This window comes from Pyxicephalus adspersus, chromosome 2, assembly GCF_032062135.1.
Source record: "Pyxicephalus adspersus chromosome 2, UCB_Pads_2.0, whole genome shotgun sequence".
Taxonomy (NCBI): Eukaryota; Metazoa; Chordata; class Amphibia; order Anura; family Pyxicephalidae; genus Pyxicephalus; species Pyxicephalus adspersus.
The window spans coordinates 2121510-2139006 of NC_092859.1; the positions used below are offsets into that span (position 1 = coordinate 2121510).

At 40.9% G+C, this 17497-nt stretch overlaps 1 protein-coding gene across 2 annotated transcripts in view; it reads right to left on the bottom strand.

Moving 5' to 3' along the window:
- The window catches only part of LOC140322692 (beta-1,3-galactosyltransferase 5-like), a 24459-nt gene extending 7543 nt beyond the window's left edge, over window positions 1–16916 (bottom strand). Inside the window, exon 1 of one of the 2 annotated variants that reach the window (XM_072399256.1) lies at window positions 16784–16916. In XM_072399256.1, coding sequence (XP_072255357.1) covers window positions 16784–16913 — 130 coding nt within the window. In that variant the 5' untranslated portion in view covers window positions 16914–16916. Of the gene's footprint in view, window positions 1–1890; window positions 1958–16783 lie in introns of those variants that run through there. The other variant, XM_072399257.1, reaches the window with a different exon arrangement.
- Window positions 16917–17497: the final 581 nt, after the last annotated feature.

Consider the following 17497-nt stretch of genomic DNA (forward strand, 5'->3'; position numbering starts at 1 on the left):
ATTTGCCCCCATTGGTGAGGTCAGGTACTGATGGTGGGAATTTGCCCCATTGGTGAGGTCAGGTACTGATGGTGGGAATTTGCCCTCTATTGGTGAGGTCAGATACTGATGATGGGAATTTGCCCCCTATTGGTGAGGTCAGGTACTGATAGTGGGAATTTGTCCCCTATTGGTGAGGTCAGGTACTGATGGTGGGAATTTGCCCCCTATTGCCCCCCTTCATCTGTACAATATATACTATGAATACTCTGCTGCACAAAGTACACTGTGCTGTGTGATATATTTCCATTATCTGTACATTATATACCATGAATACTCTGCTGCACAATGTACACTGTGCTGTGTGATATATTCCATTAACTCATCCATTAATTACAGTGAATGGTACTCTTTGAGTACTCATTCTCTGTACACTGTGCCGTATGTACTACCCCTCAATGTCACCCAGAAATTAGGTGATCAGTGATTATTAGTAATTATGAGATTGACAGATCGGCTGTACCTGTCAGCAGGTTCCAGTTTTGCAGTTCTAGGTGTCCCAGTAAGGAAGATCGCCCCCTATGTGTGGAAACAGCAGGGGTCACTGGGGTCCTATGTGGGTTTTGACAGACTGACCTAGGAATTTGGGACTCCTGTTCAGAAAAAGCTACAGAAAGTCCCTCACATGAATGGGGCACGGTGCTAAAAACACAGAAGGGAAAGTGTTGTTCGTCATTGTGATGGTTTCACCTTATTGACTCATGTACTTATGCCAAACGCTTTCTGTTTATGTATTTTTCAATATTACATTTTTATTTCAAATAATATAAACCCTGTATATTAAGAATGATATATTTTATTATTTTACCTTTCTTTTATTTATCTCATCTCTTGCAGGCTTCATGAGACCAGTGTAATGCCTCCACCTCTACCCAGACACACCAACAGTTTCCTTTCTTCCCCTCACCACTCTGCGTGGCCACCCAAAAAAAGGAAACACCAACCAGACCATGTACACCTGTACGGGCTTGTTGGCCATCCCATTCAAAAACCATGGCCATTAATTTGCAGCTATAAGGTCTCCTATTCTTCTGGGGCAACTTTCCACAAGATTTCGGAGGGTGTCTGTGTCCCCATTTGTGAGGTCAGGTAATGAGGTTTATAGACAGGTACATCCTAATATAGAGACATTTACCCCACTGTACACCCATAGCAGCTGGTTTATAGATTGGCATTCACCCCCACTCCAGGCTGTGTAGGAAATATGGATATATCTATTTATTACTCATCTGTTGGCCATCTTACAGATTCCCTCTGAAGATCAATTACAACCTGCCTTATTAATGCTTGAAAGCTCCTTTCACATAACCCCCAGATAGGTAATTGCACCCCTAGGCCGCCCTCTTTTCTCTTCCAGTGACCCTCCAATGACTTCCTCACTGATCACCTCTCCCATACACTGCTCCGAGAATTCTCTACAGCTGTCCCCACTCTTAGGAACTTCCTCCTTTGTCCCATCAGACTCCCTCCTTCCTTTATTGCATTATAGGGATGAGTCAAAACCTAAATCATCAAACTACCCATGTTCCCCTCTCTGCTAACCATTGATAATTGGCTTCATCTGCATTCTAGATTGTAAGCTCTGTTGGCCAGAGACCTCTCCCCCTTCTCTGTTCCAATTTGTCCCTTGTAATGTATGCAAATGTATTATCTGCAGGCAATATCTAGTATGCAGCATTGTATAAACTGTTGGCACTAAAAAATAATTATATATAAGTATAAAAATACACAGACCTATATATCACAGCTCTGTATGGCGGTAATATACAGAACAGCCGCAGTCTCTTCCCTCCAGAACTGTAAAGTAAAACCCTTTGATTTTCTCCACTGAGCAGCGGTCACTTTTCTTACCTGCTTTCATTTAGAAATCTTCCTGTGTTTCCTGCTTGTCTTAAACCGGAGCCACATCTAAAGCGAGCGCTCATTTCTCAGAATTATTTTTTGGGTTTCAGATGGGGAGTTTTGTTGTGTTAAACAGGAAGGGCAGAGGTGACTCAGTTCCTATTTATTACCTTGTGGTTTCACTTATGTCTTTGGTGAGATGACAGAAAATATATACAATGGGTGGGATTAGAAAACAAGATTTCTGTACTATTTATGTTTATTCCGGAAAGTGAGAATCCGGAATTCCAGAAATAAGAGAAAATAAACCCCTAGGAAAGTGATGGAGGGGCCATAGCTGGGTATCTGCAGGTGAACAGAGATGAAATATTCCTTGAGGAGCCGCTCAGATATCACTAATATTATTATTATTATTATTAGTATTATTATTATTATTATGCCAGGCATATCTGTGTTCTAAGATGACCTTCAGGCATAATAAAATACGTATCTTGGTAATACTTGGCAAGGGCTTTGTATTTCTGTCCACTCAGCCCTGGGATTTACACAACTGGCAGACAGGTAAATGACACAAAGGTAGCGATTATTGACGCCATTTCTCTGGCACATGGGCTGTAGTTGGCTGGGAAGGGTTTTGTTTACATTTTCTGCAATCTACAAATCTCTCCTAGCTCTGTGATTGATTTCTCTCCCCTGTGTCTGCTCAGATCGCTCCATGTCTCTTTTGCTGTTCCTTGGTCAGGCTTAAGTTGCATTTTTTTTTTCTTGATTTTTGATTATACTTTTATGATATAATTTAATTGTTATTTACCCAGCCCGACCTTGGTACGGGTTTAAAATAGTTACAATTATCGATAAACACGAACTTTTCTCACTGTATGAAAATACAGTGAGAAAAGTTCGGGTTTATCGATCACTTACCTGGTCCCGCTGCGATCATCTAGCGTCGTCATCCTACAACGTCGTCTTCCAGAGTCGGGTGCCTTCTCTGGGAAGAAGAAGCCGGCTGGCTTCTTCTCCCTCCGTAGCGTGTACGTCGGCGCGTACGATGACGTCGGCGCGTGTGTGGGAAATTCAAACTGAAACTCATTCAAACACATTTTGTATTGGATTGAATACAAACTCCTGTATCCAATCCAATACAAAATAATAGAAAATAAATTTATGTGGTTTTGTCTATAGGTATGTGACGCTGGACACTAGGGAGGTGTTTTAGAAAAATATATTACTATACATTATACCGAATTATCGCATTTTCAGTATTTTTCATTTATTCATGCATTCTTGTTTAAGCTAATTTTTTGTGTATTTTATTTAATTTTATTAAAAGTAATTTTTTTTTTTTTTTTTACGATTGTGTGTTTCAAACATTTTTTATATTCATGACATCTACTAGAACCCTGTTCGGACATATTTCTGTAAGTTACAGGTCTACAATTTAAAAAAAAAAATTTCATGAAAACCTGTAACACTTTTGGTACAGAAATCTAGACATCAGTGTAACGCCCAGGTGGTTAATGGTGCACTGGTTGTTTTCTTTTTGTTTTAGTTCATTAAACCCATTCATATAGTATTTCCTGATAAAGCAAATTTAATCTGCAAAACGCGTCGGAATGTACAAGAGTATTACCAAGGTTTCCATGAGATTTCCTTTGTTTATATGTATTAGTGCTACTTGTACATTTGTTTAGTCAAATTGTAATTAATGTAATAAAGGCTCCTTTTTTAGCCAATTTTGTGCATATGTTTTTTTAACAAACATGGTATTAATAAAATGTTTTTATTCACACATTCTCTTATATATACTGCCTTAGAAGTCCCATAGTCACAAAAAATTGTTTTGTCAGATGAGCCAATCCTGAGTGAGGATTGTCTGCCTCATCCAATCAGTGAAGGTGTTGTTGGGTGGTGGCAGCTGAGGTGAGAGAAGTCTGAGGAAAGCTGTCTGGTGATGGCAGAGTTGCCAGGCAGATAAGGAGCCAATCCTGAGCGAGGATTGTCTGTCCCATCCAATCAGAGAAGGTTATGTTGGGCATTGACAGCTGAGAAGAGAAAAGGCTGAGGGGAGCAGTCTGGTGATGGCAGAGTTGCCAGGCAGATAAGGAGCCAATCCTAGGTGAGGGTTGTCTGTCCCATCCAATCAGTGAAGGTGTTGTTGGGTGGTGGCAGCTGCTGGTGAGAGAAGACTGAGGAAAGCAGTCTGGTGATGGGAGAGTTGCCAGGCAGATAAGGAGCCAATCCTAGGCGAGGGTTGTCTGTCTCATCCAATCAGTGAAGGTTATGTTGGGCAGTGGCAGCTGAGGAGAGAGAAAGCTGAGGAGAGCAGTCTGGTGATGGCAGAGCTGCCAGTCAGATAAGGAGCCAATCCTGAGTGAGAATTGTCTGTCTCATCCAATCAGTGAAGGTGTTGTTGGGTAGTGGTAGCTGAGGTAAGAGAAGTCTGAGGAGAGCGGTCTGATGATGGCAGGGTTGATTTTGGTCCTTCATTTCTGTCTTTTGTGGGCTTCAGAGACCCCTAGTGCTGGCCTGAAGATTCCTCAGAGAGAAGCCTTTTTTTTTTTATGGCAGTCTAAGTATCCTTGCTGGGAATGGAGGGCTAAAGGTTTATCCCTTACACTGCCGGGCCCAGCCTACCATTCACAAGTCATCTCGCCAGGCCTTTTTTTCACCGTTTTTTTCACCCTAAAAGTGTGTTACAAGCTGTAGAGAACCTGCAGAATGTGACAATGGTGCTATTGTTTCTCTACCGAAATCTACAAATGTTCTGCAAATGTTAATCAAAGAAATATTTGTCTTATAATTTCATTCAAATCTTAAAAATTAGAATTCTTGTGGGACATAAAAATGTGCAACGATTATTTTACAGGTTTTCTAGTTTCTGAATATCGGTGATGTTTGGGGAGTTTGAAGGCATTTATAGGGCCAAATGTAAAATATGATGAATGTTCTGGCAGCTGAAGGGTTAATTGCATTCCTTTCATTGATTTCTTCATTACATTTATTGTAACATTTCATTGATAGATTTCTGTTTATTTCCTACAGACCCATCCCTACCAGGATGCACCATCAGCTGTGCTGCCAGCCTCTCATTCCCATTGGACCGTGAGGAAGGAGCCCCCAAATGTTGGTATAAAGGTGGCAATCAGTAAGTATTTTATCCCATTTTGCTGTGTATGGGGAATGCAATGTAAAGAATAACACACTTATTACACCTACTTCCCAGGGTGCCACCATCTTCTTCCATCTTTCAGGTTCTTCTTCTTATGTCTCTGCACAGACACGAGATCAGACGAAGCGATTTATTGCACATTTTGAGATCTGAATTTTTTCTGCTCATGCCTGAGATTGGACATGCGCAGAAGGAGCAGCCCGCGGTCCCCTAAGATATGTGACGTATGTGTTCCTAGGTGCCGTGGGTTTCCTTTCAGATAGAAGAGGAGGGACCTCCCCTTAAAATGTTGGAAAAATAAGTACATTTTATATATAAAAGGGTAATTTGCTTTTTTATATAATGGTAATTGTGATAATAGGTCCACTTTAAAGTGGAACTAAACCCAGGTCAACTCACTCATCCGTGTTCCAGCGTTGGGTGCCGCCATCTTGCATCTCTTCCCCTTTTCTAGAAGATCGGCTGTGGCTGGATGATGTAACTCCCATTCAGGTTTGTGAGTCCATTCCTCCCATCACACACACATGAAAAGATGAGAATGCCGGATTTCCCTGGTAACCAAAGCTGACACTGTGCATGTGTAGCCCAGCTTTTTGTCAGAATCTTGTAGCAATCAGGCAGGTAAGACAAATTACAGAGATGACATTGTCTTCCTTTTTCTGCCCTAATGACAGACATAACGACATACAAACGTAAAAGCGGGAACCGTCACAAAGACTGCGTGCTCCTGTGCACACACAACAGCTGATGATCTCTGCTACAACCAGTGTCAGTGATCATTCAGCGTAGCTTTTTAAATATTTGCTGACACGAGCTGCTGCTGTTAAAAAGACCTTACAAGTGTGAACCTTCGTAACCTACTTTAACTCTTCTTTAATCAGCTCCAATTACCTTCCTTCTCTACATATGCCTTTCTCTAGTGTAGTTTTCTCTTTGTTTTAATAAACGTTTGTTTCTGTTGTAATTTCATTTCTTTTACAGAGTTGCATTGCTGCTGCTGCTGCTGCAAAAAAAACATAGAATAATTTACTAAAACACTGCCATGCCTAAACCAGAAATATAGTTTGATATTTTAAACTGGGCAAAAATATAATATTTAAATAATTATATTTGTCAAAGTAAAACTTTTCTTTCTTTTTTTTAACATGAAAAGTCCAAAAATTAAAGAATTGCAACCAGGCTGGTTCTTTTTTGCAGAAGGGACAGGCGATGTCCAGCAATAAAATAACCTTGCCTGATTTCAGTTTTTTTAATTGCACTCACCTGACTGTGCTCCAGTTTGGGTGCCACCATATTCACCTAACTTTATTCCTGAAGTTTTCCGCCTTCCTGATTGGCTGGGCTGTGATGATGAAACTCAGACAAAAAGGAGTTTATTTGGTCCTGGTAGCAGCAGGAAAAGCCGGGATCCACCGGGGATCCCAGATATCTGCACTGACAGCAATCAGACAGGTGAGTATGTTTTATCACATCGCCTGTTCCTTTCTGCAACAACCCCCTGCCTGATCACTCATTTCCAAAGAGGAACTTTAGGTTAAAATTCCTTTTTTTTTCAAATTAATCTTTTTATCTATAGTTTATGTATACAATGTTACAATCATTTTTACCAAACAATATTGCCAAAACAAATTCTAAATTGTCTGCAAAAAAAATAAATACACTACTTTGTCTTTCTTAGCAAACTGACCTGACCTAGAAGAAATAATAAATTCCCCATAACGGTTATACAGAAAGGAGAGTGGTAACACGATTGAACAAAAACTTCCACAGGCATGGCCGATTAAGTTTTTTTTTGTTTTTAATATTAAAACAAAACTTTCACTTTTATAGATGTTGGATCAGGCTGGTCATTATGGCAGATGCCCCTCCTGCAGTAATCCCTCCTACCTTCCTGATCGCTCTGGGAATCTATAATAAAGCACATGTGCAGCTTAGCTTTGGTTACCAGGATGCCCAGCAATCCCGGCTTCCCCTGCACATGCTGGAAACCAATGAACTACCACACAGGTGCGCACAAGTTATGTCGTACTGGCCCGACCAATCAAGACGCCTGAATACCATCTTCAAAAAGAGAAAAAGGAAAAAAATGGGGGCGCCACACATCAAGGCATTGCATTGGAACGCAGAAAAAACCTGACTTTGTTGCTACGAGCAAACTGCTCATGTGTACCATTTTTTATTTTGCACAGTTATACTCCTATTTTGTACCCGAGAACGTTCCTCCAGACCATAGCCTCTCCAATGAATCAAATATTGTAATTTTCCCCGAACCAATTTGGAGTCAATGATGGACTCGACTACAAAATCTTCTTCAGAGCTCACTTGGACAGGAGCAGGAGGAAGGGACTTGCGGGAATAGCGGTTGAGGATCAGGGGTTTCAAAAGAGACACATGAAAGGAGTTGGGAATCCGAAGACTGGAGGGCAGACGCAATTTGTAAGTCACCTGATTGACAGGGAAAGGACCCATAAAACGGGGGGCAAGTTTATAGGATGGGACCCGTACATCTAGGTGTTTTGTGGATAACCAGACCTTATCTCCTGGCACAAATCTGGGGGCAGGGCTTCTCTTTTTATCAGCCCACTTCTTGTGGCGAAGAGAGGCTTTGTGTAATGCCTTCTGCGCGTCCTCCCAGACTTTGTAGAAGCTGGCTCTGACTTTTGCCGCGGCTGGGACCTCAGAACCAGACGGAATAGGTGGAGGTACTCTGGGGTGACACCCATAAGTCATGAAGAAAGGGCTGAAACCTGTAGACTCACTGACCCAACTATTATTCGGCCCAAGGGAGTAACTCACTCCCATTATCCTGCCTGGCAGATACATAGAAATGGAGAAATTGTTCCAGGTATTGATTGACTCTTTCCGCCTGGCCATTGGATTGTGGATGGTAAGCCGAGAAGAAATCCAGCTGAATCTCCAGTAGGCGACACAGAGCCCTCCAGAACCGAGATGTGAACTGTACCCCTCGATCTAAGACAATACTAGAGGGTAGACCATGGAGACAGAATACTTCCTGAAGGAAAGTTTTGGCCAACGCTGGAGCTGAAGGAAGGCCTTTCAAAGGAATGAAATGAGCCATCCTCAAAAATCGATCTACTACAACCCATATGATGGTACAGCCATTCAATAAGGGTAGGTCAGTGATGAAGTCCATGGAGATATGAGTCCAAGGGCATTTGGGCACTGGCAGAGGAAGGAAGGGACCAGAAGGTAATATTTTAGGGACTTTCTGCACACTTGGAACAGGAAGCAATAAAATCTTTTATATATTGCTTTAGGGTTGGCCACCAATACTGACGTGAAATAACCTCAAAGGTCTTTTGTAGCCCTTGGTGTCCAGCAACCTTGGAATTGTGCCCCCGTGTCAGAATACAGGAACAGAGGGATGTTCCAGGAGGATTGTCCTTCAAACGTACTGGAGCCGCCAGGAGAATTCTGGAAGGATCTATAATGTGTGCAGGTTTCTTCTCTGTATCTTCAGGGTCAAAAGAACGAGACAGGGCATCAGCTTTAGTGTTCCTAGATCCAGGGTGGAAGGTAAGTGTAAAATCGAACCTAGAAAAGAATAAGGCCCAGCAAGCTTGCCGTGGATTAAGTCTTTGGGCTGTCTGGAGGTACAAGAGGTTCTTCTGATCCGTATAAATAGTAATCAGAAAGAGTGCTCCCTCTAGAAGGTGATGCCATTCCTCCAATGCCAGCTTCACAGCTAAGAGTTCTCGATCCCCGACAGTGTAATTACTTTTTGTGGGAGCAAACATTCTCGAGAAGAAACCACATGAACCTAATTTGCCCAAGGACCCCTGTTGGGAGAGAACAGCTCCTACCACCACAAAAGCAAAAGCATCAACCTCCAGAAAAAAGGGCTTCATAGGGTCAGGAAGACCTCAATGGCCTGGAGAGCTTCCTTAGGCCACACCTTGCAGTTAACCCCCTTCTTAGTAAGAGCTGTGATAGGAGCCATGATGGAGGAGTAACCCTTAATGAACTGTCTGAAGTAATTGGCGAAGCCAAGGAACCTTTGAATAGCCTTGAGACCTTGAGGTAAGGACCGCTTCAGAACAGTCGAAACTTTCTTGGAATCCATAAGTAACCCCTAATTGGAGACTATGTAATCTAGGAAAGGCACTTCAGGGAGTTCAAAGAGACATTTCTCCAGTTTGGCATACAGGTGGCGCTCTCTGAGACGTTGAAGCAGAGTCCTTACATGTCTCCGATGCGAAGGAAGATCCCTGGAAAAGATTAGAAAATCGTCCAAGTAGACGACCACACAGGTGTAAAGCAGATGACGAAATATGTCATTTACAAAGGTTTGAAATACTGCGGGGGCATTACAGAGCCCAAAGAGCATGACAAGATACTCATATTGTCTATCACGAGTATTGAACGCAGTCTTCCACTCGTCCCCTTCCTTAATTCGAAAAAGATTATAGGCCCTGCGCAGATCCAACTTAGAGAACACGGTGGCACATTAAATATAGTCGAACAGCTCCGAGATGAGGGGTAATGGATATCAGTTTTTGACAGTTATTTTATTCAGACCCCTGTAATCAATACAGGGATGCAGGGACCCATCTTTCTTCCCAACAAAAAAGAATCCTGCGCCCGCAGGTTAAGTGGATTTGCGAATGAACCCTCTTTCAAGGTTTTCCTTAATATATGTTGTCATGGCCTGGGTTTTGGGTCTGGACAGGGGATAAACTCGACCACAGGGAGGCGTAGTACCAGTAAGAGATCAATGGAGCAGTCATAAGGATGATGGGGTGGTAGGCTCCCTGCCTTTTGTTTGGAGAAATCTTGATAGGAGGAAGGAAGGCCAGGCAACTGTGCAGTCTCAGTCAGGCAGACAGTCCATGCGGGTGCATTTCTCTGCAGGCAATTGTGAAGGCAGTTAGAACTCCAGGACAGAATGTCTCCAAAAAACCCAGTCTATCACTGGAGAGTGCTGGCGAAGCCAGGGCATACCCAAAAGGAGTTGGTTCACTAGCTGGGGCATTACTAGGAACTCCAGAGTTTCAAAATGGAGCACCCCCACCTGGAGAGAAAGTGACCTGGTTTTGAAACGGATGGGCCCAGGAATGACTGTACCAGTGGAATCCGGTGCTTGAAAGTGAAACTCTGATCCATGAAATTTGCGGCAGCTCCAGAATACAGATAAGCCTCGGCCCAAACAGTCTGGACAAGGAAGAACAGCTGCACTGTAAATGTAAACTTGGAAGAGGGAGTGCGAAACGATGGACCTAGGGAATCCTCCCTGCCATTCCCTAGGTCAGGGCTTCTGGGTGTCGTTAATTTTCTCATCTAGGCCAAGCTGTATTTGGGAATGGAGAGCAGGGTTGTTCCACTGCAAATCTGCAGACCACCTACGAAATTCAGCGCACTACTCCTCTGTGGACCTATGTCCCTGGCGCAAGGCACGATGGGCAGATTCAGCAGATGAGACTCGATCTGGGTCATCATAGAGCAGACCAAGTGCATGGAAAAAAGCATCCACAGAGGCTAGAACTGGGTTTCCTGGAGGCAAACTGAAGGCCCAAGACTGAGGATTGCCTTGCAATAAGGATATGACCAGGCCTACTCGCTGTTCCTTGCAGCCTGAGGAGAATGGACGCAGGCGACACTACAGTAGGCAGGAATTTTTAAAATTGGAAAAGTGCTTCCGGTCCCCAGCGAAGCGATCAGGTAGGTTCATCTTAGGTTCGGCTGCAGGTAGAATATTAGCTGGGGAGGGACTAGAAGGATAGGTGGGAATCAATAGCAGAAAGGCCTCAGCAACACCCCTTAGTCCAGAGCCAGCAGAGCAGCTAGAGCAAGGTGGGAGCAGCTACTGCTAATCAGACATTATCAGGAGGGCAACAAGTGCTGCTGATCTGTGACATCTGCAAGTTGGAGATCGGCAGCGTGGGACCACAAATACTCGACTCGTTTCGCCTGACACAGGCTTCTTCAGGAGGGGTGGTGGTGTTTTTTTTTTAACTCTTCTTGCTAAAATTTAATTTTTTACCTTTATACCCAGAAACTCTGCTTGGGATGTTACTGATCATGTTATGCACAGCCAGAGTAGTAGTATTATGCAATTTAACATCCATTTTTCTCACATATTGTCATTTTATGCTGGCATTGTGTATAAAATTGTATATGTTTATTGTCATTGTTGTAGTACCTAACTGTACCCCATATCTCTGCAGGGGATATCCGCAATAGAGCTGGGCAGTGGGACCGGGACTGATTCTTAAGGATTCTGTGAATGTACAACATAATGTTTAACCCAATGTGTGAAATCAACCCCATTATAGTCCATGGAAGGGTCCTCTCCTCCTGTATCACTGTCTGTATTAGTCTGTCATTTGCAATCCCTATTTAATGTACAGCGCTACGTAATATGTTGGCGCTATATTAATCCTGTTTATTATTAATAATAATAATAATAATAATAATAATAATAATAATAATAATAATGGAAAACAAGTTTTCAGTTTAAAGGAATGAATATTTTTGGGGTGTTTAGTGAATGTTAAGCTATATTTTATTAGAATATATTTTTTATGGATAAATCTATTTTTATGTGCATTTCAAAAGGTAAATGCCAACAGTACAGTCATAAAAAAAGAACAATATGAAAATAGAGCATTGTACATACAATAAGGACCATAGTAAGAAACACATATGATAAAAAACAATAACAATAAAGGGGAGGTTGGGAAAATAAAGGGTGGGCAAACAGGTGGGGGATACCTGGGAATCGTAGTCTAAAAGAGAACCATGGAATTAGAATCCAATTTTTAGGGTTTTTAGGTTCATGGGCATCTCCAGAGAAATAGGTGGGGCGTTGTGTAGTGCAAAGGGTTGCAACTTGCACCCCCCTGCAGCAAAGAAGTGTAGAAATCAGTAAGCTCTCAGATCAGTCATCTTTATGATTGACACCTTTTACCTCCCGCGGAATGGTCTATTTGGGCTTTTCTAACTGCCATACATCTGTCACTTCCTATGATAAGCAGCCCCGTCCTGTTATGTTGTGTGCACAGCTCGGCCATAAGCAAATCCTTCCCCACTCCAAGGCAGTTCAGTATATTGCTCTGCTCTGCTTGTATATGGTGGTGTATACAACATTATACCCCTGACCTGTATACTGAATAACAATATATTGTATATATATACATTCTGTAAGCTGTGCTGTACAATACATACTGACCGTAGTGTTTATCACCTCAGGAGTTGCCCCTAAATTTTAAATGAAGCTCTGCCTTAGGGCAGACTCTGACACAAAGGCATATGTAATGAAAGGGTGTGTAATGAAAAGGTGATTTCTGAGGTTTATACAAATCTGTAAAACAATTTCTTGTGACAATGTGAGTGGGAGGTATTTTACATAGACATGGTGAACATGCACAATGTGTAAGAAGGCTCCGGCTCTAACCATTCCATGTTACAGCTGATCTTTGGGAGAAGCTTACTGTTATTCCTAACCCTATAACTGGCCACTGACCTATATCTAAAACCCATTTATACTCACATACCTCAGTCCTTCTGCATTTCTCTTTCTACAGAGCTTCTTCAGAGGCAGTGATGTGAACATTTGCTATTGCAGTGGCATGGACCTCTCACACAAGAGGCAAACATCATCACATGTGGACTGACCAGTTCATCACCCTGTGTTCCCTGCCTTCCTCACCTGGAAATGATGCAAAGGACCTACATGGCAGGTTCAGATAAGTATATCCTGCTCCAGAAGAGAATGCATGAGAAGGGTTTGGAACATTTTCACTTACTTTCCTTTCATGTCCTTTCAATGGAATTCAGTTGTTTTAGGCTGATATATTCCCTGCCCCTAATCTGTCAGTGCTCATTATATGATATAATAAAGTAGAGATAATGGAAACCACGGTGCTTTTAGTTTGTTCTAACATGCCATGCTTCTGTAGTTCACAGAGAAGGTTGTCCCATCCTGGAAAATATTCTTTGAATGCCCATGCTAAGGGTAATTTGACTTCTGATAGAAATTTTCTTTACAATATATTTAATTTAGCACTGATTACAGATGATAACCAACACTGAATGTGACATATTAAAGGAACATTTACTCAAATCACTATGGAAATAGTGAACCCCAAATAGCAGAAGTTCTACTTAAACCCCCTAATGGATTGAACCTGAACCTCCTCCATAATAGGCAGTACATAGAATGAACTCTGTAAGGGTATACTCTGTATACCCTTGTATATGTATGTACACTTCTAAATAATATACAGCTAAAGCCTAAATAGAACAGCCTTCAATAGAATAGCAGATATTCACAATTACTCCCTCTCACATAGACACAACAAGGAAAGGAAAGTTATTTCCAAATTAGTAGAAATTAAACTCACCTCCCCTCACTCCTTTGCTGGTGTCAGTATTACTTCATGTATTACCATATGCCCAGTGGGGACAGATACTGATAAATGAAAGCACGATAATATTCAAGTCCAAAAACAGTTTTATTCTACAAAAGTTAAGATAGACAAAGCCACCATGTTTCAGGAGTCACACAAAAAGCTCTTCATCTAATAGCAATAGAGCCCTAAGCAATCTGCAATCACGCAGTTTAATAGACTTCACATCAACTCAGACTTTTTTCATGCTGTGCTAAGCCCTGATGAAAGGAGGATTTTGTGACCCATGAAATGTGCTGGCTCAGGCTGTCATCGGATTTACAAGGAATAGATGAGTTTGTATTTCAACAAGGCTTCTGAAGCTTCATGAAATCTTTTCACCAGGCATCCTTAACAGCTAATCTCTTTCTCTGTCTTCACCAGGGCCCTTAGAGTGCTCACCAGGGTCAGAGATTGCTGTGCTGAAGTCCAGCAGTCATAGACACTAGACCTCGAATGACATTCTCTTTTACAGCTGGTCCTCAATGCTTTATTATCTTTAGAGGGTCTCATTTACAAAATTTTAGATTTTGTATAAGAAAAAAAGAAAGACCGGGGATTTGGTGAAATAAATCAGGTTGTATTTCAGACAAATAAGTTGTACAACAAGGTTTTCTAAAACATATTTACATTGTCTTGTTTCAAACGTTTTATCTCAACATCCATTAATTTCATGGAGTTGACATAATATAGCTAGACAGCAAATCGCTATGCAGAGATAAAACCTATAGTCGTTGTGGCTGGATAGGTTATTGAACAGCTTGTAACCGGACGCATTTTGCCCAAACGGCTTCCTCAAGGGTTTGTTAGATGTTATTATTATTATTATTATTAATAAACAGGATTTTAATAGCACCAACATATTACGCAGCGCTGTACATTAAATAGGGTAAGATGTGGGTAAGTTCTTAACACATAATTATGTATATAAAATTTTACTAGAAATACCAGATAGTTACACATAGTACAGTCATAATAATATTACATGCAAAAGTATTAACAGTATTGATACACATAGTGCAGTCAAAAAAGTCATCTCATGCATTGATATAACCTTCATATATCTAGTATATATAATCTTTTTTATATATAAACTTTTTCCAACTGACACATGATAAATACATATGTGGTCAATTCATCGGGATATTATGATGTGAATATGTATAATGTTTCTAAATACAGGTGTATATATATGTGCAATATACACAGTGTATGCAACTACAGCCAGTTAGTTATATATGATATATAAGTTAAATAACAATCTAACTGGCTGTAATTGCCTTACTCAAAAATACCTGGTATCATGTGGGTAAAAAAGTTTTTTTCCTAATTTTTTTAACCTTTCCTTATTTCTTTAACCTCCATGGGGATGACCTATATCTTAAATCTATATTCATTACAACATAGTAGACTCCACGTCTATACACATACACTATAATAGCTTACTCTAAAGTTTATAAACACTAGACCATTCATCCGTATATGAATATAATATATATGACGGCGCACATTGTGTCCGTGTATCTACTAATATACATAATATATATCTATGCACATATTGCATATATATATATATATATATATATATATATATACTTACTTTACTGTATTTACATACATTACACATATTCACATTATATTATCCCTATGAATTGACCACATATGCGTTTATCATTTGTCAGCAGGAAAAAGATTATATATACTAGATATATGACGATTATATCAATGTATGTTTTGACTTTTTTGACTGCACTATGTGTATCAATACTATTAATACTTTTGCATGTGATATTAATATGACTGTACTATGTGTAACTATCTAGTATTTCTAGTAAAATTTTATAATAAATAATTATGTGTTGAAAACTTACCCACGTCTAACAGACCCCTGAGGAAGCCGTTTGGGCGAAACATGTTGTGTTACAAGACGTTCAATTACCTATTCAGCCACAACAACTGTGAGTTTTTATCTCTGCGTAGGGATTTGTCTAGCTCTATTATTTCACCTCCATGAAATTAATGGATGTTGGGATGAAACGTTTGAAACAAGACAATGTAAATATGTTATTGTTAACTTTGTTGCGCGACTCATTCGTTTGAAATACAACCTGATTTATTTAGCCACAAATCCCGGCTCTTTCTTTTTTCCTTACCCAATATTTGATTTACTAAGGGGAGGCTAGTTCATTGTAATTCACGACGAAAGGGAGAATACTTATACCACACTCATACCTGATTTCAGTAATTAATTTTAGAACCTGAAAGGGACCAGATGATTTTTCTGTCCTGATCTGCAAAACCTTGGAATTGAGAGAGGGTGTACTTTCTTTTTTCTCATGGCTTAATGTACAACCTTTAATTAAAATTGCTTTCCCAGTGTCCCCCTACCCTTCTCCCCCTCCCCAAACCTAACTACCCTTTGTTCCCTTACTCAAGCTTTTTACCCTCCTCTCCTCCCTCCCTTCTGGTTACTCTCCCATCTCTATCACCCTTTTACAAAATTCTAGTAAAATAGATCCTAAAAGGAAAGGGCAGAGTATTAGCAGTGTTAGTTAAGTGAACAAGCTGCAGCCTACACAGGTATGTATAGTAAGAAACTACAGTTCTCTTTGTTTTATCTGGGTGCAGGTAGTAGTTGTGGGGGTATTTTGAAACATTGTATATGACTTTTTTTTTTCTTTATATAAAGAACGTTATAAAATAAATTACAAGCAAAATAAAATGTTTTTGGACTTTGCTGTGACTTTTACAGACTCTCACTTTAATCCCAACCCAAGATGTTGGGAAAACCCATGGGGGAGTATTGTTACAGGTTACGTTCTCACACTGGAGTCTCATACTGAAAGTACTTTCCGATTGGATCAGCACCAGGTTCCAATTATTTGCCCCAGCCAACAAAAGTTCTCTCAGTGCCCACATAAATCTTTTACTTAGAGCTGGATCGTCACACATATTTAGAATACAGTCTATTGTACCCAAATATTTGGAAATACGTTAGTAATTGGCATAGAGACCTGCATGCGCGGAGAAGTATTTTACATGGATTACACCAATTACATGGGTGGCACTTGTTCATGTTAAATTAATGATAGGAGTGAGGCTGAGGGTTAAGATAAATGTTAAGAATTAAAAGTAATGCTTAGGAAGTGTTTTAATATGAAGGTGTACCTCTCTGGGTTACAGATCACAAGTTACAGGTCATGCACACAACTGGACAACTGGAAATTTGCCTTCAGTGTCAAAAATCCCTGCATTAAAAACAAATGTAGCACCCATACTGTCATATGTCACCCCAGTACACCCCCCTACAAATCCCCCCCAATACCTTGTGTGGAGCAGAGCTTTTCTTGTCCCGGTAAAGAGCTGTAGAGGAGAATACAGGTGTGCGCAGATCCTGAATGACTGATGTAACAGCTAAGTGTTTCCTTTTTATCAGGTTTGACAGGTTGTTGCATGAACCAGGTAGGAAGGTTAGAGTTAACAGGGAGATTTTTTTGTAAATTGATTTCCTAATAGAGTGTGACGTCAGTCTGCGGCAGTCTGGGCAAACACACCAAAGACAAATGGACACACTGTGGATTGAAACGTGGAGCAAAACGTTGTGATTAGTCATTTAATGTCTATTTTACCACAATTAAATAACCAGCTTGTCAGTTGGCATTGATGTGTACTAAACAATTTACTGGACTTACTTTTTCAGTAAGACCTCTGATCAACCCAAATGCTTGCACCCTCAGACCACAAATCAGCTCCATTGCATGCACCCTCAGACCTCAGATCAGCCCCATTGCATGCACCTTCAGACCTCAGGTCAGCCCCATTGCATGCATCCTCAGTCCTCAGATCAGCCCCGATGTAGGCACCCTCACACCTCAGATCAGCCGTAATGTATGCATCCTTAGACCTCAGGTCAGCCCCATTGCATGCATGCCCAGACCTCAGTTCAGCTCTAATGTATGCACCCTCAGACCTCAGGTCAGCCCTAATGTATGCACTCTTAGACCTCAGATCAGCCCCATTGCATGCACCCTTAGACCTC